Source organism: Mirounga leonina, unplaced genomic scaffold, assembly GCF_011800145.1.
Source record: "Mirounga leonina isolate KUSES-001 unplaced genomic scaffold, KU_Mleo_1.0 Mir_154, whole genome shotgun sequence".
Classification (NCBI taxonomy): Eukaryota; Metazoa; Chordata; class Mammalia; order Carnivora; family Phocidae; genus Mirounga; species Mirounga leonina.
This window is the reverse complement of record NW_023270389.1, coordinates 15,337,977-15,361,950: the sequence shown is the minus strand read 5'-3', so window position 1 is coordinate 15,361,950 and position 23,974 is coordinate 15,337,977. Positions and strand designations below refer to the sequence as shown.

Genomic DNA, 23,974 nt, shown 5'->3' with positions numbered 1-23,974 from the left:
TAAACTAACACAGCCCTTAACCTTTTCTTCTTCTGGTTTAAAAGTTTACTGCATTTTATTATATCCTCTCTACATCATATTTTTTAAATTGTGGTAAAAAAACACATAACCTAAAACTTACCATCATAACTATTTTTCTATGTGTAGTACAGATTGTTAACTAAATGCACATTGCTGTATAACAGATCTCTAGAACCCTTTCATGTTGCAAAATTGAAACTATATTCCTTGAACAGCAACTCTCCATTCCCCCTCCGAACCCCCTGCCAGATTCTAGTTTCTGTTTCTATGTGGAATCATGGAGTGTTTGTCTTTTTCTGACTGGTTTCTTTTAGTTAACATAATGTCCTCAAGGTTTATCCATGTTGTAGCATGTGATAATTTCTTTTTTTAAGGCAGAATAGTATTCCATTGTGTGTATGTATGTATATATATATGTATATATATAAACAAATGGGTATTTGTTTATCCATTCATCCATCTGTGGACATTTGAGTCTCTTCTAATTCTTGGCTAATGTGAATGATGCTACAGTGACTGTGGGTGTGCAAGTATCTCTTCAAGATCCTGCTTTCAATTCTTTTGGATAAATACCCAGAAGTGGGATTGTTGGAGCATAGTAATTCTACTTTTAATTTTTTGAGGAATTTTCCATACTAGTTCCCATAATGGCTGCCCCATTTTATGTTCCCACCAATAGCCCAACGGTTCTAATTTCTTGACTTCCTTGCCAACATTTGTTATTTTCTGTGCATTTATTTTTTTCTTTTGGTAGTGCTAATCAGCAAAGTTTTAACTGAGCATCTATTATGTGGGTCAGGCACTATTCTTAGAACTGCTGGTAGAGCACAGAACAAAAAGTTCCAGGACAGGAAAAATTCTCAGAGCACATGAGGCATGTCCTGAAGCAAAGAGCAAGCTTCCCAGCACAAGCTGTGAAGTAGAGCAGGTTGGGAGACAAAGAAGAAAATGGCAATCAGAAGGACAAGATGCCATTCTCTTAGCCACTGGGTCAGGATATCACAAGATTCTGATGAGTAGAAAGTGACTGTTTAAATCAGAATCATTTATGAAAAGCAGAGAGTCTGTTTCCTAAGCCATGCTGTCTAAAGGTGACCATTTGCTTGATAGGCAAGAACTAGACATTTATATCAGAACCTTTTATATCTCTCATATTTTGTCACATATGGACATATATTTTGGAAATATACATACTACTTATTACTGAAAGTGTGTTTATTGTTTCTCCATATTTTTTTCCATGTTAATAATCCTGATCCCAGAATGTGCAAAACCATGCAAAAAGCATCTGTTTCACAACATGACAGTCTAAATGCCTATGTATCTCTGGACCTGCCACACCTAATGGAGACCCAGAGGGATGACACTTCCACATCCCATAGGGTTCCTCAGGGAACTTCTTCTCCATACATTTGGCACCTTATTCATATCTCTACCTTGGATTATTTGTTCCCCTAAGGAATCCTAATATCCTTAAGATCAGGGATTAGGCAAATTCATCTTGGTATCATCAGAATGATGGCACCTAGCAGTAGGTCATCAAAAAATAGACTTTGAATGAACCAATTCAGATTTTTGCAGGGTATGAGGAAGCTCTTGAAGTTATCTGGGTGAAAAATATCAGTGACCTTCCTTAGAGGAGTGCAGTTGAGGGTCATGTGGTAAGACAAGTCAGGAGTGAGCCAGGGTTGAAGTCAAGAATGCCACCCAGGTTTCTGGCTCCTGTGACTGGGTTGTGCTAATCAGGAAGAGGAGGAACACAGGAGAAAAGGCAGGTAGAGGGGCAGAGAACATGTGGAGAAATCAGCTTGGATATGTTGAATGTAAAGGGTAATAAAAATCCAGGTGGAGGTTTCCTGATCTCAGGGTCCTGGGATTGAGCCCCAAGTTGGGTTCCCTGCTCAGCAAGGAGTCTGCTTCTCCCTCTCCCTGTGCTCCTCTCTGGCTTGTGCTCTCGCTCTCTCTCAAATAAGTAAATAAAATCTTAAAAAAAAAAAAAAGAGGCCCACATTTAGTTCTGAGGAATGAGTTAGATTTCCACAGTAAAGATGGAAAGAAAATAGGGGTTGTCAACGCCAATTTTATAATCAAGAGAACTGGGGCTCATGGAAGTTAGTCTGTCTTCCGAAGTAACACACTACTACACAGCAGAGATAATATTTGTCTCTAGGCCTATTTGACTCCACACCCACGTCTTGCAACCCTACAGTAAGCCATAAGTATTCTAGAAAGGAACATGTGTTACAAGGCTCTGTAAATGCAGGTTGAGTCATAAGTTGGGAGTGACCTGAATACCAGACTAAAGAATTTGGATTTTATTCTTTAGTTTTTTAGGGGGAAGTATGGGGGCTTTAAAAACAAATAGAGGAACAAGGTGTTTTCCAACAATCAGATTTTCCCTCTCCAGATGCTAGACAATAAAAATCAAACACTGGAAAATTTGGGGCAAGTGAAGAGAGAAGTAGGTGGTGTGAAAGTTGCTATTTTCTTTTTAAATGAACACTATTACTTTTTAAATATCTAACCATTGCCCCACAATAAAAATTTTGAAAATTCTGATGTGATTAAACACAAGACTTTAGAATACAATGAAAGTGTTTACACAAATCTCCAAAACCTCTCAAATTCTCTTTGGTTCAATGAATACATTTTAAAACTGCTTGCAAATGCACAAAACATAGTATGCAAGTATTCCCTGAAATGTAGAAAGTATTTCTCTTGTCCACCTAGGATTCTGAGTACAGTTGCAGTTCCAGGTGCTAAAACCAATGGTATGAAGGAAAATGCTCTACGATGCAAATCATGCAATGGCATTTAACAGCAATCCAATTGGAATAAATCACTAACATTTTCACTGCCACCTATGGGCTAGATGCATTTGTGGAGCACGAAGTAAGACAAGATTTTTTGACTCTTTCATATAAGTATCAAATAGAGATCCATTTATTTTTTTATTAGGAAATTTATAACAGTACAGGAATCACTTCAATAGCAGAGATAATCACTCACTCTAATTATTTGAACTCTCTCCATTACCTCAAATATATCTAATGCATTTGCCAAAAGTTTAATTAAAATAAGATGACTGGAATAATTAATATCATAGTAAACATAAGACAAACTAAAAAAATTACAGTTTTTTTCTTCCATTCTTTTTGGCTATGCTAAAGGAGGCCATCTCAATTTTCAGTAACAAACTACTTAGAACAATTTCTAGGATATTAAAAGTCTTGATGTTTGTCTTTTTTTTTTTTTTTAAGTCTTGATGTTTGTCTTAAAGGGAACAAAATTTGATGTTACATAAGTTTCCATCAGTGTGGAACGATGGCAGTATGTTGTGTGAAACTTAAAGATATTTCCAATAAATGAATAAAGTAATTTCTACCTCCAAGTTATTGCAAATTCTTTATAATAAGATTTTATTTTAGCCAACTTTAACTGACTCATGTAATTCTCTAAACTATGCAAAGATGTATATATCACTTAGAAATATACACAACCAACTTGAAGTTAAACAAGTATAAATACATATATATTTAACATATGCACTGTTTAAAAACTGCATGCTGACGTATTTACATATAATATATTAAAATACAGAGTTCCAACTGGTCTCTTCTAAGATAAACTTATTCAACCGAAAGCATTTTGAAATACATGATGTGCATGGACTTTCTATCTCTCTCTACCTCTCCGAGAATGAACTCAGGACTGTCAGAAACAGAAAGTCACTGAAAATATAATGTCACTGTCACAATAGCACTTTGGGAATCCTCATCTGTTCTCTACACCTCTCCTGGAATGTATTGAACAATAAGATGCAGTACACAAGAACTATCAAAAGGGAGCACTTTTGAGCCACCAAAATTGTGTGTTAGCCTAAAAACTACAATCTCCCAACTACAGACAATGATCCTATCTCAAGTATTTTATGTGCTAAAATGATCATTAAAAATTAAGCACCACATATAAGCTGCCATTTAGAATATTAATTTACCTTTGCTAATCATCTTTTTAACTTGAGGCTAAAAGAGTTCACTTACCATTTGGATATTCAGGCTCCGTCCAGGAGATGTGAAAGGAGTGAGGTGAATAGGAGTGTGCTTTGGGGGTTGGCACACCTTCGGGTGCCTGCTCATCAGTTAGGGCCTCACTGGCCTCGCTCACAGTGCACCCACCCCCTGTGCAAGCCTGAGGAGAAATGCAAAAACCACATTTCACTCTAGGTCGCAAAAGTTTTCTGGGTCCAGAGCCTTGGAAACAGAGAATTCATAACAAGAGTTCCAGATACTTTGAAATACAGTTTTCTTGATCCACCCCCCCCCCCAACACCAAATAAATTTGTTTCAGTGCTGAGGTCTGACATTTAATTAGTTTGCTTTTCAGGACACAAGACAGCCATCTCTGATAATTAGAAAATAACCCAAACGTATGCATGTATGAATTAGAAGTACATCCTATGTTAGAGCCTAGAGATAGGGCATCTACTGCCTGGGTGAATAACCTTGATGAAATCAGCCTTGCACAAAGTTTCCTAGAAGGAATTAAGTGCACGCATGCACAGACACACACGTGTGTGTGCACACTGCATGAGGGTAATAATAGAGACTGAAATTACTTCAGGATAAAAACAAGTGATTTGGAGTAAAAGAAAAGATCCACAGCAAATATAATTGCCTTTATTGCAATAGTGTAACCAATATATTTAAAGTACAACATAATATGAAATTGAATAAAATAGTATTTCTCATATACCAGCAACATAGCAGTTGTTGAATGACTTTTAATAGCTTAAAGGGTCAAATCACTTACTTATGTGCCAGAGGAAATGGGCTCATTACACGGCCAGCAAACTTCAAGTGATCACAGAATCTTCCCATTCCCTAATAAAGTATTAACTAATGCCATAAATGAAAACATGGATGCTAAAGATACCTGGGAGGGCCCTGGATGGCTCAGTTGGTTAAGTGTCTCTCTTTTTTTTTAATTTAATTTTATTTTTTTAAAATTTTTTATTGTTATGTTAATCAGAGTGTCTAACTCTTGATTTCAGCTAAAGTCATGATCTCAGGGTCGCCGGATCGAGCCCCATGTCAGGCTTTGGGCTCAACAGGGAGTCTGCTTGTCCCTCTTCCTCTGCTCCTCCCCCTGATCACATGCACGTGTACTCTCTCTCCCCCTACCTCACCCTCAAATAAATAAATCTTAAAAAAAAAAAATCTGGAAACTTCTGTGTGTACTCTCATAATTAACTACAAGTAATTCCAAAATAAATGTTTGAGTGTATTAGGAAAATATCTCTGCTACCTAACTTATTGGATAAATATTGTTCCAGGAAGCAGAGACAGACACACAGGGCTTTTCCAGACTATATTTGCTAGCAAATATTAGCAATCATATCTTTATATAACATAGATATTTGAAAACTACACTTAACCTTTGTTCAGTATCTCTTTAGGTTCCAGTTGTAATTTACACAATCAAATTTAAAAATATTTCAAAAAGCCCTAAAATTTACTGAAAACCAATTAAGAAAATGAAGGAAAATCATAGGACAATGTCAAAAGCAGATAGGCATTTAGTCCATTTTCAGGGAATGTAGATATTACTAGCATAAAAAATTAAAACATCTTTTCATTTCTTTGGGCCTGTCCCTTGCTTTTCAGCTTGATATTAAGGGAACAACCTTTTGATAATTAACACAGTTGAAATTCTTTTCCCTATAAATAAGAGAGAGTTGACTTATTTTTAAAGATATTTTCTTATGTTGCAGTATACTATTTAACAAGTTGTCTCAAATTCTTTTAACAAGTTGTTTCAAGTTCTTTATTACAAGTATAAATATTAAATGGTCAGTAGACATGGAGCTCAATCTCACCTTCCCTTGTAAGAATACAACAGTAGCCCTGTATCTTCAGGATAATTTCTCATCAGCATAAGCAAGTTTCTGATGGGTTAAACTGTGGCTTGGGCGTGAAATTGCATTAAGATTGGGACCTAATTAACCTCTGTGGGTTCCCTCTAATTCTCAGCTGCAGTGTGTGCATATATATGGAAGAGATAAACTATCCTCTTCCTGAGAACAGAATCTTTGCAAATAAAGATGAATCAATTGAGCTTGTGGCCAAACCATGACTCAAAGCTCTAGGACATGTCATTGTTAGCCCAAGAAATAACTACCTGAACATTAAAATAGAAAAAATTAAAAAAGACATTTCAAACATACTAAAAGTCCACTAGAAAATACGGCAGGAAAAGAGGCCAAGTGGGACAGCCGAATTATCAAAGGAAAATGATGGAAAGAGCATTCTTTTTAGTCCTCAGAGAGATAAATCTATCTACTTGCAGTTCCTAGATTTTTTTTCCTTAGGAGGGGAAAAATGGAGCATCTTACTGTTAAACCCATAATACACTGGGATTTAATTCAGATAGTCTACTTGTCACTATTATTTTTTTATGTCCTAAGAATTGTCCCTAGCTAACTTCCCCAAAGAAATATTATAAGACATGTAATTATATATATTTAAAAATAAAAAGTGAATTGAAATTTACTTTGTTTTGAGAATTTTAGGATGCCTTTTGGGATAAGTAAAGACATCCTCTGGTTTGGAAGGACTGATCTTTGGGCTATGGGCTATGTCATCTAAGATCCATAAACTCATAATTTGACAAAGGAGCTTTCTAAGAATCCAAGGAGTTTACGAGAGAATTTTTCTTGCAAATAAAACAGAATTGATAAAAGTATTACCTGCAAAATATTTTATTTTGTTTTTTTTTTCCTCATTCTTTTTGCATGCATTTAGAGGTACGAAGTGAGCAGTTCCTAAATAAGGAAAAAAATACTCTTAAAGTTGCTTCTGATTGGTCAAATCTAACTGATATTACCTAAATGAAATCAGACCAATCAGTATCTTGTTTGACCTACCAGCACCGGAGGCCACTGCATGCAATGCAACTGAATGCTGATTAAAATGCTGGTTCGGAAAAACTAAACAAAATAGCGGGATTAATTAAAAATGCTTTTATGAAATGGCAAGGTCTTTGAAAGCCTCTGAGCCTTTACAATAAGGCATTTCAACCCATCTCCTACAGCTTTCTCAGTTACAGCCATTTTTAAGTGCCAAAGTCATAGTACCACCCTGAAATGTCCAGTAACTTCTGATCAAATAGGGAATTGAATTTTGGTAAAGGAAATGAGTAATTAATAAATGTGTATCAATTATTTTGAAATGATGACTATTAGGAACATCCAAAACTAGCATTCTCTTTTTCAATAGTTGGTTTTCAGATAAGTAGGCTCTGAGGATATTAAGAATGCAGCATACCTTAAAGTATGAAGAAAAGGAACAAGGCCATGTTATATATAAATGATACTTTGAAAAATTAAGCTCATCATTTCCAAGAATCTTTCCAGTAAAGATATTTAACATTTAACATTCATCAAGAGGCAAATGTCTAGCTGTAATATGAAAATTATCAAACCGTACATATCTTGCTACTAGTCTGTATTACTAACTTCTTTATTTAATTGCTGACTTATTATCTTTATTCAGAGCTACCACACTCCACAATACCATTTGTTGAGTGTAGTGACACGTTATGCTGTCTCTTCCAGTAGAAAAAGTATATGCTTGGATCCACACAGTCCCCAATTCTGACACCTTATAGCAAATCATTTAATTCGTATCAGAAGTCTCAGATTCTTTATGAAATATATATACTTAGCGTTCATTCATTCATCCATTCATTCAAGAATTGTTTGCTGAGCTTCCAGTTTCTACCAAACACTGTGCTTGACTCAGCAGATAGAATTTTGAAAGATGCTGTCTCTACCCTTCACGAGTGTATAATCCAGTTAACAGGAAAAATTAAATGAAGCCACTTGAAGTAATATACTGTCTCTGAGTCTAGAGTAAATCACAGTGGCTTGAATCCTCATGTATCGTCTTCTATTCTTAAGGGCTTGGCCATCTGTATGTTTTATTTTCCAGAACTTTCAACATGCTAAGACTATCTATAAAGACAACTGCACTTGGCTGAGAACCTAATCTCCATCTACTAATCTAATGACCTTGAAAGCTAGTTATTATGTGGAAACTGTGAAATACAATAACCCTTCAATTCACCAAGATGAACCTAAAATGTTCTGGTTCACTTATTTTACTGGTTATAGAGTTAGGTAAAAAACTTAATTGACTACTTCCTGAAATATATTAGTGTATTTTCTCCACTACTAAATACTGTGAAATCAAAAATAATGTGAGCAAATTTATTTTCCTAACAAGAGTTAGGGCAAGGACTTCCACATCTTTATGACGTTCTGCATCAACATTACACAATGGCTGACAGATCTTATTTGATTCCATAGAATATTGTTTGGGATCACAGAATGATTTAGTGTCATGGAACTTTAGGGCTCAAAGAGACATTAAAAATTATTTAGTTCAAAGCCCTGATTTTAGGCTTAAAGAACATAAAAATCAGTGCAGTTAAGTGAATTTGCCTTTGGTTACACAGTTGGTAGCAAAATCCGACTTGAAATGCAGGCAAGCAGCCTCCCAATCTAGTGGTATTCATTTTTCAAGATATTACAGATGTATAAAACATAGGAGATTGGAGTGGATTTACACTGATTGCACAGCATATCCTAAAAATTACCTGGGGAGTAGAACTTTGTTTCATGACATTTGCCTCCTGATAAAAACTAAGAGCACAACAATTTCTGTTTAATTTTGGTTTCTTCTAAGCAATAGAGTCTTTTCTGGATTTTGATATTACCACTGTTTTGAAAATAGTGTGGATTTCTGTATTAGTTTTTGAAAATCAAGGTAATACCTTTCCTACATCTTGAGTAATACGACTAAGTAATCAAAGATGCTGCTTCATAAGCCCATCTGCGTGCTGAATACCTAGGCACATAGAGTCAATTCTGAATAGGATTTTTAATATTGTCTGATTGCCCTTGTTTTGGGATGTCAGGTCAGACAGTAAGCAATAGTTGAATGTAGTTTATTTTCTCATGGTATAATATTTAGAGCATTCAAGAGCATGTTAAGTAAAATGAATGCATACACAGTGTCTACATAAATGTAAATTTATTCATAATCAAGAGCAGAATATTTTCTATGGCATTTATCAAAGCAAATATCCTTATATAGGTATTACTATAAAATGAAGAGTGTGTTTAAAACAAATAGGGACAATCTCATGTTTATATTCAGTTATTTTCAGATGTGCTATTAAACTTAAAAAAGATTATATTTCATCAAAAAACAAAAGGAACCACTGAGTATAAATTCCACAGTAATATCAACGTCTTTTAAAAGACCTTTGTATAAAAGTGCTATTTTGCATTAAAAAATGCTATTGTCTGTCTAAAGACCTCTAAAGTACGTTGATTCTAGGGTTTTTATTAAGTGACTGTTCTTTTGAGATAGAAGTGTAATGTAAACCAGACTATAATAACAATCATAACAAACCAGAATATTTAGGGATCACTTAAACCATCATTTTAAAATATAAGACCTAAATTCTCATACCATTCATTGTTTTCCAAATGAAAACAAGCTCCATAGGGAAATAACCTTATTAATTCAGGCACTTTAGAAAAAGCCCTTACCAATTATGACATTCTGGAAATAACAAAGAAGAAATAATTTCTGATAATCCCAAATTAGATTTGGGAAAAATCTAATGACTCAGATTGTTATGCCATCATTCTGTGTAATACAAAATAAATATGTACGTATTAGATCCCATTCCCATTTACGGTGTGAAGTACGTTTTCAGTCTCAATAGCAATACAGAAATTTTGGGTTTGGTTTTTTTTTTTTTTTTTTTTTTTAAGTGAACAAGAGAGAGAAGATGGGACAAAGGAAAAGAGAAGCAGCAAGAGAAGGGAAGAGAAAGTGGTAGAGTAAAATGAACTTACTCCCAGCTTGATGAGATATTTATTACCAGGGGACAAGTATTGTAGCAGGTGATCCTGAAAAAGTTCTGTACTGTTATAGACGACATCCCAAATTGTAAAATCATGTGTGTGATTTGAAATATATAATATATAGCGCTCCAGAATCCCATTTACATTTCTTGGTTGTTTCCACCTGGGAATGGAAAAATATAGCATGACTATCCATCATTCATTCAAGTCAAACCTGCAATGTGCAAGATTTTTAAAAGACGCATATGAACTTGGATTTATGCCACTCAACACACACACACACACACACACTGAAACCTTAAAAAAAAAAAAAACCCAAGTAGTTATTGAATGTCTCTTCTGAATGGTCTAAAGAAAATATGGCATAGTGCCTACTTTCTAGTTACTTATAATTTTAACTAGCTAATAATATAAAAAATGTGTGAATATTTAATTTTGAACTTAAGCCATAGAACAAAAATTGAGAGAAGTAGAACATTTGAGAATTTATGAGAAATGGGAGAGAGAGAGAGAGAAATAACATAATTGTCTTGAAAAAATGCAGCCATCTAATGTCAAATTAACCTGCAACTCTAGAATACAGAGAAGCTGAGGACTGAAGTGCTGAAGTAGTCAAATCAAACTTCATGGATAAGATGGGACACTACCTAGCCACAGAAGACTGTCTACTTGATGGATCGGATATGGTAGGCACAAGGAAAAGTAGAGGATATTCCACATACACCTTACAATGTGTCAGTGAACATGAGCCGGACAAATCGTAAAATAGACAGAAACAGGTAAACTGAGAAATACTTAGAGTAGTGGGACATCTTTTGGTGTAAGTAATGCGGGCTCAGCTTAGGGCAGCACTGAAAGCCAACAGGACATCTCAGACCTGGAACAATGGGGTATGGATCATAATGTTTCCCAGCCTGAATGAATATCCTAATTTACTCAGCCCAAACTCTTCTTTTCCAGATGGGAAAACTGAGACCAACAGAGATGAATGTAAACAAGTATTAATTGGTTGCAGGAGAGGTTTGTTAAACTTCAATTTAGTATGACAGTATACCTTGTACCTCAGAGATTAGGAAATGGGTCAGAATCATTTCATATCAAAAATAATCTGAACATGCCTATATGTGAAAGTTCCTTTCTGACTTCAACTGCAGGGGAACAAGAAGGTCTTAGTGTATACTCAAAAAGAAAATAAATATTTAGACTCTAATTCCAACTCATCACGGATAACACCTCCCCTACAGAAAGCCCAAGGCAGTCCTGTAAGTGGTCAGTTTCCCTTTATTGAAGCTTGCACAGAATCTGTGTACGTATGTAGCTAAGCCTGATTGCATGGAGACGAAATGGAAATTAAGTTGGCAAGTGATAATCAAAGGTTCCCAGAACCACTGAACTAATCACTTCTATGCATTTCATCACAATAAAATTAATTTTATGTCACAAGCCCTTCCCTTGATTGAGCTCACTGGGATTCTTGCATAAACCAATGTGGGACAGAGACAACATTTCTACTTACTGTACATATATAGTTCTAGAATCCAGGACGGTCAGAAGTGGGGAATCCACGTGCTCTGGTGGAAGCTGTGCTGTGTAGAGTATGACCAGGGAACTGTTTGTACATCCCACATGTGTGCAGGCACCGAGTACAAACTGGTGGGGTGTAAATACTGCTAAATCTAGAGGGTGGAGGAAAAAAAGAATTTATATACCATTATATTTTTTATTCAGGTGATCCAATTCCTCCTCTACATTCCCACTTCTTAGAACTGTTAAAATAAAGCTTAAAACAAGAATCAATAACCCTAAAAATCAATAGCAATAAGATATAGGCTGTTTTATCCTTTAAATACACTACAGTTATTTTTAAATAGGTAAGTGTCAGTCAAACTCTTGCTTTAACTTTTTCATTTTAATAATTTGACCATCCTATTGAATGTCTACGACCAGATAAGTCATTTTCTGAGTTTAGAGTTACTTCAGCCACTCTGCTAAAAAATAAATGAGACATTTAAATGATTTTTAAAGCATATTTGAAGACAAGGGAAGTTGCTTTTGAAATGCAAATACATAACTTGCAACAATGACTTTGTGCTTGTGATTCCTTTTGCCTAACTCCTTTCTCCTGTCCACCTGACCACCTATTATTTGACCTTCAAGTTGTCTAGCTCAATGCAAAAGCCTGTCTCTTTCTTAAGATGTTCCTAACACATCCTGCTGTGACCCCTGGCACAAGGTGGAGCTCTTATCCTCTCCATGGATTTGGCTCCCCCAGATTTGCACACACCCTGTGCATAGCATCGTAACACTATCATAATGATTTGTTTACGTGACTATCTGATTCACTAAGCTGAATATTGTGAGGGAAGGATTCATTTTTCATCCTCAGTATCTAGCACAGTGCCTGGCACATTGTAGGTTCTGAATATATGTTTGAATAAATGAATAAAGAACTAATGAATGAGATGATCAAGACACAGTTGAGCTGGGTATGAACAATGACTGAGAGAGTGGGATAGTACCCCAGCCAGTAATGATCTCTTCCTCCATGAACCCATGAACCTCCCTAGTACTTTCTTCCTTTTGGCCTTTCTAATGGATATCATTTTCCCTTGCATTAGAATAAACCAATCTGTAATTTACTAATTCAATTCCGAAATGCCCTGAGTACTTCAGTTATAAAGGTACTCAACCATTATTTTATTGATGAATCTAACCAAAGTGCAATCAACTTTACCAAGATTTAAATATCATTCATAATTTTATACTACTAGAAGAAATTTCTATTTTCTGGAATATTTTTGAAATAAGCTAGTCACAATTTAAGTGACACATATTTTTAAATCTCATTAACCTGAACCATTACAATTCTACATTTAAAAGACTAATGAGATACAACCTAATTTAGGGAAAGAGATTTTGTATTACACTGATAGCAAAAGTAAACTAGAAAAGAACACTTTGATTTTCATGCAAAGTACAGTGAGTTGGTTAAACATGTAGATCATCCAAAAAAAAAAGGCAAAAATAATAACTTTACACCTAATATAGTTACTCTAGACCAAAAGAGTGGTCATCAAGAAGAGACTCATAATGCTTTGAATTCAAACTTGTTCTTGTTATAATTTTATCCTACTGCTATTCAGTGGTGCCGGCTGAGGTGGCCACCCTCCAGCAATGTGGTCAGAAGACATGTTACAAGGACACTTTAAAACTGGGGCTGAAGGGGTACGGCACTGGTATCGCCCGGGGCTGCTAGAGACATGACAGGAACAGCTTCACCGTGTCTGCGCAAGTCAGACAGAACTGGCAGACCTTCATTTGGACCAATAAGTTCTATGAAACTTATTAAGTTAAAAATCATGAGAACAGTGGTCTCATATGCTACAATGAGTGTAAACTCTATTTACTATTTCATGCAAAGAACAGCTCCTACTAGCAGGTCCAATTCTGGCCAAAATTACAATGTATTAACATGCTAACACATTATCTGCCGTTCCCCTGTTCTCTTCACTTTCTCCTTCTTATTCGCAGGAACTTGGTGACGAGGCAGCTTCTCATCTCTACCACCTGTCTGAATTCCTTGCATTCCCGAGGCAGGGGAAGCTAGGGATTTTTATCTCTAAGTCTGGTTTCAGGAACAAAATCAAGGAGGACATAGAACCCAGAGTAAAGCAGGAATCCCTAATGGGTAAGTCAGTGCAATTAGGAGAAAGCTGTAGTATTTGAACATCAGAGTACATCTAAGTTTTCTGAAAGAACATGCCCCTGCCGAAATTGTATTCCATGTGGTCGATTCCAAGTGACTTTGGCATATTTTGCATGAGCCTCTCTCTTGGCCGTTTCAGATTGTCTTGGTCAGCTGCAAATGAGACTGGATGCTACAATGTTCTTTGGCAAACAGACTCTGTGATGGGGCAGTTTTTCTTGCTTCCTTACATTCTAGCTTTTTGAGGTAGGGGTTTGGCTACCCAGTTTATAGGCGGTGAAGAAGTCATACCATTCAAATGTGGCCTGATGATTGCTTGTCTGTGTTTGCTGGGACAGACTTGCACATCTAAAAATCAGTTAGTTCTTAGTTACCCTAGTTAATCCTTAGTACCATCCTCAGGCTGGTGAGGTCAGACTGCATCATCATGATATCATCACCTTACAGTATCTCCTTATTACAGAATGCCCCACTCCCTTTCCCAATATACTTCCGTACTTTGAAAGTGACCTTGATCACCTAACTCGTAAACTCACCAGGAATATCTGTTTCAAATGCCTAATAGCCTCCTGTAGCAATTAGTTCCAGGGTTACCATTGATATCTGGTTTTTACTGTGACAAAATCTCCTCCTCCACGGATTGGAAAACTGGCATTTTTATGCCAGTTGGAGAATGGGAGAGACCAGGATGAAGAAGTAAGTATGTGTGGGAGGGTCATGTTACTTACGAGGCCCAGTAGGACTGATGAGCCAGGACTGAAATACCAAATCCTGTCAGGTCCTGCATTCATAGTTAGGGTTTATCCCCAGACCATCTAAGGTGTTATGGGTGAAGAAGATAGGAGACAGCGTGGCTTTAACTAAAACGTCCAACAGGGTTTAAGGATGTTAGTGGTATATAATTGAAAGTGCTACAGAAAACATAGAACAGAGCAAGAAGAATCAAGAGTTCTGGGTAATTTTAAAAGGCAAGAGTCAGTGGAGTCTTTGGCAGGAAAGTGACATATTGAGCAAAGACTTGGAAGAGTGAGAGTAAATCTGGGATTCTATGGAGAGGGCCATTCCAAGAAAGATGACAGAGCAAAGACTTGGAAGGAGGAACACGCCGGGCATGTATATAGCAAGGAGGCCAGTGTGGCTGGAGCTGAGTGAATAAGGCAGAAAGAAGTAAGAGATGACATCAGAGATTTAATGAGGGATTGAATCACATGAGCCTTGTAGGTTTTTGCACAGATTTGGGGTTTTAGTCTGAGATCCTATTAGGAAGACCCTAGAGGATTTTGAACAGAACTGTTGCATGATCAGATGGATCTCATGAATATCAACCCAGCTGCTGGGTGGAACATAGACTATAGTGAGCAAGAGCATAAGCATAAATCTCACTTACGAGGCTACTGTAGTAATCAAGTAAGTGGAGGCTTGTCATAAATGAGAAATGGTCGGATTCTGGATGTGTTTTTTTCCCCCAGCTTTATTGAGGTATTAACATATAACATATATAAGATTAAGATGTACATTGTGATGATTTGATACCTATATACATTGTAAAATGATTACTATAATAAGGTTAGCTAACGTTTCTATACCCTTCATATAATTACTTTTGTGTGTGTGTGTGTGTGGTGATAACATTCAGGATTTACTCTCTTAATGACTTTCATGTATAAAGACAGCATTGTTAACTATGTTTACCATGCTATACCTTAGATCACCAGAACTTACTCATCTTAGAGTTGGAAGTGTGTTCTTTTTGACTGACACCTCCCTATTCCTGTCCCCTAGGAGCAGTCCTCTGGCCTCAATCCCTTGGCAACCACGATGCTGCTCTAGTTCTATGAGTTAGGCTTTTTTATTACACTTATAAGTGAAAATATGTAGTATTTGTCTTTTTCTGTCTGATTTATTTCACCTAGCATAAAGCCCTCAAGGTCTATCCATATTGTCTCAAAGGGCAGGAATTCCTCTTTACATGGCCGAATATCATTCCTCGTTGTGTGTGTGTGTGTGTGTGTGTGTGTGATGTGTATCTGTATCTATAAGCTTATTTTATGTTTAAATTCAACATATAAGTGAGATAATATGGTATTTGTCTTTCTCTATATGATTTATTTTACTTAGCATAATATCCTCAAGATCCATTCATGTTGTTGCAAGTGACAAGATTTCCTTATTTTATAATCTTCCATTGTGTATATACCACATTTTCTCTATCCTTCATCCATCAGTAAATACTTAAGTTGTTTCCAAATCTTGGCTATTATATATAATATTGCAATGAACATGAGGTTACATATATCTTTTTGAGTTAGTGTTTTCATTTTCTTTGGGTAAATACCCAGAAGTGCAATTGCTGGGTCATATTTTATTTCTAGTTTTAATTTTTTGAGGATCCTCCATGCTGTTTTCCATAGTGGCTGAATTCAATTTGCATTCCTACCTACAGCATACAGGGGCTCCTTTTTCTCCACCTCTTACCAACACTTGTTATTTTTTGTCTTTTTGATGATAGCCATTCTAACAGATGTGAGGTGATATCTCATTGCAAATCCTTTTGATTTGCACTTTCCTGATGATTAGTCATGTTGAGCATATTTTCGTGTATGTGTTAGCCATCTATATGTCTCTGTTTGAAAAATACCTACTCAGATCTTCTGTCCATTTTTTAAAAGGACTGGCTTTTTTTATCTGTCTGTTTTGTTATTGTATGATTTCCCTATACAATTTGGATATTAGCTCCTTATCAGACATATAATTTGCAAGTACCTTCTCCCATTCAGTAGGTTGCATTTTCAATTTGATTTTTTTTTTCTGTGCAGCTTTTTAGTTTGACGTAGTTTCACTTGTTGATTTTTGCTTTTGTTGCCTTTGCTTTTGGTGTCAGATCCAAAAAATCATCACCAAGACCTATATCTTGGAGCTTATTACCTATGATTTCTTCTAGGAGTTTTATGGTTTCAGGTCTTACATTCAAGACTTGAGTGCACTGAGTTAAGTTTTGTGAATGGTGTAAGATGGTGGCCCAGCTTCATTCTTTTGCATGTGGCTATCCAGTTTTCCCAACACCATGCACTGAAGACACTGTCCTTTTCCATTGTATATTCTGGGCTCTTTGTTGTAAATTAGTTGACCATAAATGCGTAGTTTATTTCTGGGCTCTATATTCTGTTCCATTGATATTGTGTCTGTTTTTATGCCAAAAACATACTGTTTTGAACACCATAGCTTTGTAATATATTTTGAAATCAAGTAGTATGATGGCTCCATATGGGGAGTCAGCCTAAGAGTCAGCCTAGTGCTGAACAGGCCAGCTCTGGGGTAGTGAAGTTAGGTGTTCACTTTACTCTCCTTCTCCCATGGGGAGAGTCTTGGTCTGTACTGAGCTGCTTGGGTTTGGGGTAGGGATAAATAGAGGTAATGTGAATTGATTTTTCTTACTCTTCTTAATGCATTTTTTCTTATTTCTGTGCTTTACCCAAGTGCTATAATCCCTTATTTGGAAACCTTGGCTCTTGTGAAGGTAATTTTATATGTGAATAGTTATTCAAATTTATGTTTCTGGGCAGGGGTCTGGGGTTGGGGGATTGGTGGAACGAACCAAGAAGTCCCTATGCTGCCATTTTGCTGAAATCACTCCAAAAGGATCTCTGGATATGTTTTAAAGGCAAAACTATAGGATTCCTCAGTGCACTGTAGGTAGTGCATGAGAGAGAGAGAGAGGAATCAAAGCTGACTCCAAGGTTTTTGGCCTAAGCAAAGGCAAGAATGAACCATTAATTTGGTTAAAAAAGATCACAGAAAAAAACAAGTTTTGAAGGGGAAGATAAAGAATTCATGTTTTAGACATGGCAAGTTTGAGATATTAATTAGATAAACATGGAGTTGTCAATTAGGCAATTTGAATATAAATTTGGAATTTCAAGAAAAAGTCTTGGACTGATATATAATTTGAGATGTCATCATCATATATATTATATTTAAAGTGGATGGAACACTAATAGAGCAAGTGTAGATAGAAAAGAGAAAAGGTAAAAGGATTCAAATCTTTTTCGTATCTTTTTTCTTTTTCTGGGAGTAAAGCAGAAATCAACTAAAAAAAAAAAACAACAACAAACCAAACCAAACCAAACCAAACCAAACCAAAACAAAGGAAGAACAACCAGTAATGTACGAGAAAAACAAGAGGATTATAGTATCTGGAAGTCAAATAAATCAAATGTTTTAAAGGTGATAGTTCAAATAAGATGACTACAGAATGACCATTGTTTAACAATATGGCAGTCATTGGTATTTGTGCAGTAAAGTTTCAATGAAGTTATGGGTGTCAAAGCCTGACTCAACTGAGTTTGTGAGAGAGTGAGAGAAGAATCAGAGATAGTGAATATAAACAACTTTTTCAAGAAATTTTGTTGTAAAGTAGAAAAATGAGACAATAGAGAGAAGGTAAGTAGCACCCAAGGATTTAAAAAAGATAATTTAAATGAGATTAAAAATGTGTTGTATGTTGATGGAAATGACCCCACAGAGAGGGCAAAATTAGTAATGATGAAAGAGGAGAGAATTATTGGAGCTTTGCCTTGATTACATGAAAGAATGGAATCTAGTATGAATGAAGAGGATTTGGACTTAGAAGGAGCAAGGACAGATAATTTTTAGTTATAGGAGAGAAGGCAGACAACGTGGGTATGAATGCTAGTTGTTGGATAGATGGTCATGGGAGTGTATGGGATTTATCTTATAACTGCTTCAATTTTCTCAGTGAAGAAAGAAGCAAGATCATTAGTGAAGAGTGATCTTCTGATTCCCCAGAATAATACACTGCTTTGGGCCCTCTATTTCTTTTAGAATGAAATCTAATAATGGTCAGTGAAATACAAGCTGACTTAACACCTGACTACTTCTTCTCATTTCTTCCATACACTAGACATATTTTTGTTCCTTTAACTCTACAACGTCACACCTCCAGGCCTTTGCAGGTACTATTCCTTCTAGCTGAAATCTATTTTCTCCTTCTATACTTGGCTGAATTTTTTTCATTCTTCAGGTTCATCCTCCTCTGGGTATTCTCTCTTGATAATCCAACAGTGTGGCTACCACCATCCTCAGATACTCTCTGTCATATTGCCTTGTTTAGTTACTTATTATAATTACCAAAACATGTCAGAAATTGCTGTTATTTATTTCTTGCCTTTATATCCCTCCCAGGGGGATGTAAACTCCTTGAGTGGAGACAGATATATATTTTTTTCTATCATGTACTCTACAATATCTCCAGGACTGATATGATGTCTACTTAGCATAGTTTTATTTGTTGAGTGAATGAATGGGCAAGACAGGTGGGAGACCTCTATGACCCTTAGCCAGACTGCGAACTTTTTCTCAGAAATCGAATAACATCTAAAAATCTCCAAGAATTTAATTAATTGTTAGGTCAATGAAAGGTCTGTAATTGTGAGATGAAAGAGATTCACTATTGAAAAAAACATAAGAAAAAGGCAAACTTGTGTTTGCCTGAATGCCAAAGAGTAATTTTCAAACATGAATGCTTCATAAGTAACAGGGATAGAGATACACCAAAATGTCAACAGCATTTTTCTCAGAGTGAGGGCATAAAGAAAATTTAAATCTTACTTATTGTTTAGTTACATATATTTTTCAAATTCTATGATATGCCTGTATATACATGTATAGATGGAGAGAGGACAGCCATAATTTACCAATATCAATTCATTATTTAAGAAAATATAGACCTAGCTGACACACGCCCTCTTATACCTCCTATGTCATACTTCTCCTTTCCTCAATGACTTCAGCATTGGCTCAGTTTTCTTTTCAATTATAATTCCTTTTTGGCAACTCCAACATCCTCAATAATGACTCATCTCTGAATCTGGCTTAACTTTAACTTCCTCAAATGTAATGTCCTTCACCTCTACTTCATTTATTCGACATTCAGCACAGTTATACCCACTACTTGATCATCTTTGAAACTATTTCCAAGATTCTTAATCTAAAATCTGCCCTCTCCGACCACAAACTGATAGCCTTTCACCTCTTCCTCTTGTCACATCAATGCAATCACTCCTTTGTCACCACACAGGGTCTATCTCTTAGCACCTTCTCATTTTCAAACTATTTGCAACATTTGCATTTTCCTTGATATGATCTTTGATCACTCCTTTCAGAGCCATGCTCTCCACTCCCTAGAGTTTTTCACCTCACCCACCTACTTCAATATATGCTCTCCCAATTCCTAGCTCTGGATAAATCTCACCATCTCATTTCTCTAATGCTTCCCATACCTCTGAGATGTGAATGAGAAATATTGCTGAACATATTGAAAGAGTCTACCAGAATTTTAGGTTTTCCAATTTCAAGGGGACCCTTGTCACTCCTCAGTAATAACTGTCTTGTTACCTTATTTCTTTCTTCATTGTATTGATCTTTTCTTTTCCTCCTCCCATGTTTTGGCCAGTTCTCTAGATGAACTGAGTGGGGTCTAAGATTGGATCCTTTAGGTATAGCTCTGTCCTCTGAACCCCTACAATGTTTGATATCAGTGCCCCAGGGGCTGAGATCAATATGGCTGTCATAGTAATCTATTTTATTTCCTTCTGCCCTCTCCCTGCTCCCCCATTTTTCCCTCCTTTAAATTCTCATCTAAATTTCCCTCAATTAAATTATAAATCTAGAGTTTATCTATAAAATAGGTACTACCTATAAAACAGAATGTGGCTGGTTGTTTAGGGAGCAGAAAGAGCAAGAGAAACTTCCTGAACAGAGTCATTGAGGGGAACAGATACTACTCAGGGTTCAGATATAATGTTGGGAAAACCAAGAAGTGCATATTCCCTTGCCTCCACCACCTTAGATTTCCCAGAATGATGGAATAATGATAGAAGACATGTACCAACTCTTGGGAGGAGGGGCCCTGACTCCTGTTTCCAAGATAGAGTCCCAGGGAGGTGACAGATCTCAGCTAAAGAAATGACCTTGGTGTATGTAGGCAGGCAGGACCAGGAAAACAGTGCAAGGATTTAAAGTTTCCCAAGTGTGATATGGAAGCAATGAAGGGATATCCTGGATCTGAGTGAGATATCTCAATAGTGATCCTTTTGCAAAGAGAAGGAAAGTGCACTCCAAATGCCACACTCCAAATGTAAGATTCTGGAAGCTTTCACACCATCAGAAGACAGGAGGCAGACCCCTGAGAATGACTGTGATTCTCTTACTACGAAATTTTATGGGAGGGAAGTCAGTTATCAAGTGTAGCTATAGAACTAAAGATATAAACAGTTACATAGAAATAGAGATACAGGTAGATGTCTTATCGACAGATTTATAGATGCTCCACGCTCACTGGTACCTCATTTATGCTTTTATGATGGCCAAGATTTTTCAAGCCTATGCAGAATTAAAAATTTTTCCAATCATTTTCCTTAAGGTAATTCACACACACACACAGACACAAATTGGGTGGGCCACGTTTCTAGTTTGGGAAATCTGCTTTGTTCAGTGTGCCTTTGCTACAATAGGAATTGAGGATTTTCTTTTGATTCTGAGAATTTAAAAACCTATAAACTCAATAGTGCAAAGAAAGCCAGACTGATTAAATAGCTTTTTTGACTTCCAAGTCATTTTTATGCCTATACTGTCCACCCCGAAGTGGATTATTCTCAATGTATTTCCATAAGAAGATGAAGTGTCACTCGCGTCCTTTGAATAATGAGGCATGAAAAAAAGAAGGGGATAGTATCTAACATGATACATGGGACAGGAAGCTGCACAGGTGGCCCGACTGGGAAATCCTTGGTGAAACAAGAGGAGATGTGAGCAAAAGGGGAAAAAACTGTGGTAAGAAAAGAGGAAGCAGCATCAGGTGGGGGAAAAAAGAGTAATACTGTGTCTGAAAAGGAACAAACGGAATGAGGGTTTTTCTTAAAGAGTCAGTTTTTTTTTTTTTTTAAGATTTTATTTATTTATTTGAGAGAGAGAGGAAAGCATGAGGTGCGGAGGGTCAGAGGGAGAAGCAGACTCCTCGCCGAGCAAGGAGCCCGATGCGGGACTCGATCCCGGGACTCCAGGATCATGACCTGAGCCGAAGGCAGTTGCTTAACCAACTGAGCCACCCAGGCGCCCAAGAGTCAGTTTTAAAAAGTGAAAAAGAGGGTTATCCGGGAGGCAGGACTAAGGCATTCTTTGGGAATGAGCATAAACAAAGCCACCAATTTATAATGTAAAGCAAAGAGGACTATAATGATAACTCTCTCTTCCCTGCCTAACTGCAACTGATTTGATAATCCGTCTCTACAGAAGTGATTAGGCCCTTCAAGGGCAATGTAATGGATCAATGGATTCAAACAATTGCAGGTATGTACACAAATCTGAGTCGGGGCAATGGAGGGTGGGGGAACCCTGAAAACATATAAGGCCACTGTTTGTCAGAGCCCCTTAGCAACAACATCTTGTTTTCCATTTGCTTGATTGCATCATTTGCATAAGATCAAACACGGGGAGTTGTAGACAGGGAAAAACAGATCACTCTAATATGCATTAGAAATGGATCCACAGGCATCATCCTGAGACGTGTTACACGGAAATGCATCCCAGCGCATGGAAACCTCACCGATTACTGTCAAGCAAAGTATAATTTACAATACCGGCCATGAATTATATGCTATTTTACGATTGATTTCATGCTGTTGTTCAGAGAATTTCATTGATCTCAATTTACAAAATGAACCAATAAGTAGGCAATGATTTTCTTTTAACTCCTGGTGTAAACTGAGGAATTTATACCTTATTGGTTTCTCCCATTAGAAAATTAAAACGCAGTTGTTGCTTCTTGAGTTCTAATGTATGTTATCTAGTTGCTTTTCTGACAACCTCCCAGTATCATTTTGTAAATGAAAAATACAGCTTCTTCCTGATTTTCTTTTCCCCTGTCTATGCATCCTTCCCACAAATCATCACCAGGATGTTTAAAAATGTTGGAACAGTCTAGGTAACTCCTGACCACATCTCCTTCTGTCATTTGGTATTCCAACTTGAGAACCACTGCTAGGTTATGGTTCAGTGAGAACACGTCTTAGGCGGCAGACCTGAGAGGTGGTGTGTTTTCCACAGATGCCTGGAAAGCAATGAGCTATGCCACAATGCACGTGGAATGTCAGGTTGCATTCATCTCTGCCACTGTGTAGCCCTTGCTTCACGATTGCTTGCTCGGCCTTTTGATTCCAGAAAATCAGATTCTGACCTTATAATTAATAAAAACGGAGGCTTTCTTTAGCCTGGACATCATTGCTCTTTTGCTCTTCATAGAAGCCGAAACTTGCAACATGCTTTTCTTGGGCCAGGTGAGCAATGAACCACAACTAACAATCCATCCTGTGCTTTCAAATTAATTTTCAAGACTGGAATCACTTAGATACAACCGCACCCAAATGACATTACTCAACAAATTTTCTACTTGTGCTTATAATATTTTCTACCTCATCAGAGAAATTCACAGCTCTCCCTTTCATCAAAACCTTGTCCAAATTTTGTATTAGACATGGAGCATCTCCTGACTCTCCTTGATGTGTGCACCATATGTACCCTATCTAGCTGCCTTCTTAACAAATCTCCCTCATGAGCATCCTCATATGAGTCTTAAGTATTCATGGTGTTGTAAGTTCTTTGAGAACAAGGATGCATCTTCTTATAGGCATCCCCTATGACTTCTAATACTTGGGACCCTCCTGATGGTTGAAGAGTAAAAACTTCATTGTGATAAGAAAACTGGTGGTAAGGAAAACCTGGTCACTCCATCAAGATAGCAGCACGTGGTAGGGGAGCCCAGCCTGCTGGGAGTTGTCAGTCACTAGTTTGGGAAAAAAAAAAAAAAAGGAACCATTACTGTCAGTTGTGATAATGAAGGAAGATGCTTCCTCATTTTCCTCTTTTCTTCTTTGGCTGGTTAGAACAAAAGACTTCCATGCAAACCTCCTTAGGCTGACAGCATTCTGATCCAGCTGTCTTCCAGTCTGGTTTTCTGAGCATCTCTAATACCTGATTTGTAATGCAGTATAGTATATTGAGCCCAAGGTTGTTTTTCTTGGTTACTTTTATAATACAACCCTAGAGCAGTGCTCTCTCCTCTGTGTGTGTGTGTGTGTGTGTGTGTCTGTCTCTCCCTCTCTTTCTCCCTTTACACACACACACACTAACTTCCCACCCACTCCTCTATCTTGCCTCTGGATAAGAAGAGATATAGAATTAGGGAGTCAGGCTTCCAATTTTCATAAATGCTTTCCACTCACAAACCAAAG

General features: G+C 36.9%; 1 protein-coding gene across 1 annotated transcript in view; it reads right to left on the bottom strand.

The window, feature by feature from the left end:
* Nucleotides 1–23,974, bottom strand: part of USH2A (usherin) — a 702,118-nt gene that overhangs the window by 332,049 nt on the left and 346,095 nt on the right. Inside the window, exons 32-34 of the mRNA XM_035010130.1 lie at nucleotides 11,478–11,637; nucleotides 9,953–10,124; nucleotides 4,065–4,212 (exon numbers count right to left, since the gene is read on the bottom strand). Coding sequence (XP_034866021.1) covers nucleotides 4,065–4,212; nucleotides 9,953–10,124; nucleotides 11,478–11,637 — 480 coding nt within the window. The remainder of the gene's footprint in view (nucleotides 1–4,064; nucleotides 4,213–9,952; nucleotides 10,125–11,477; nucleotides 11,638–23,974) is intronic.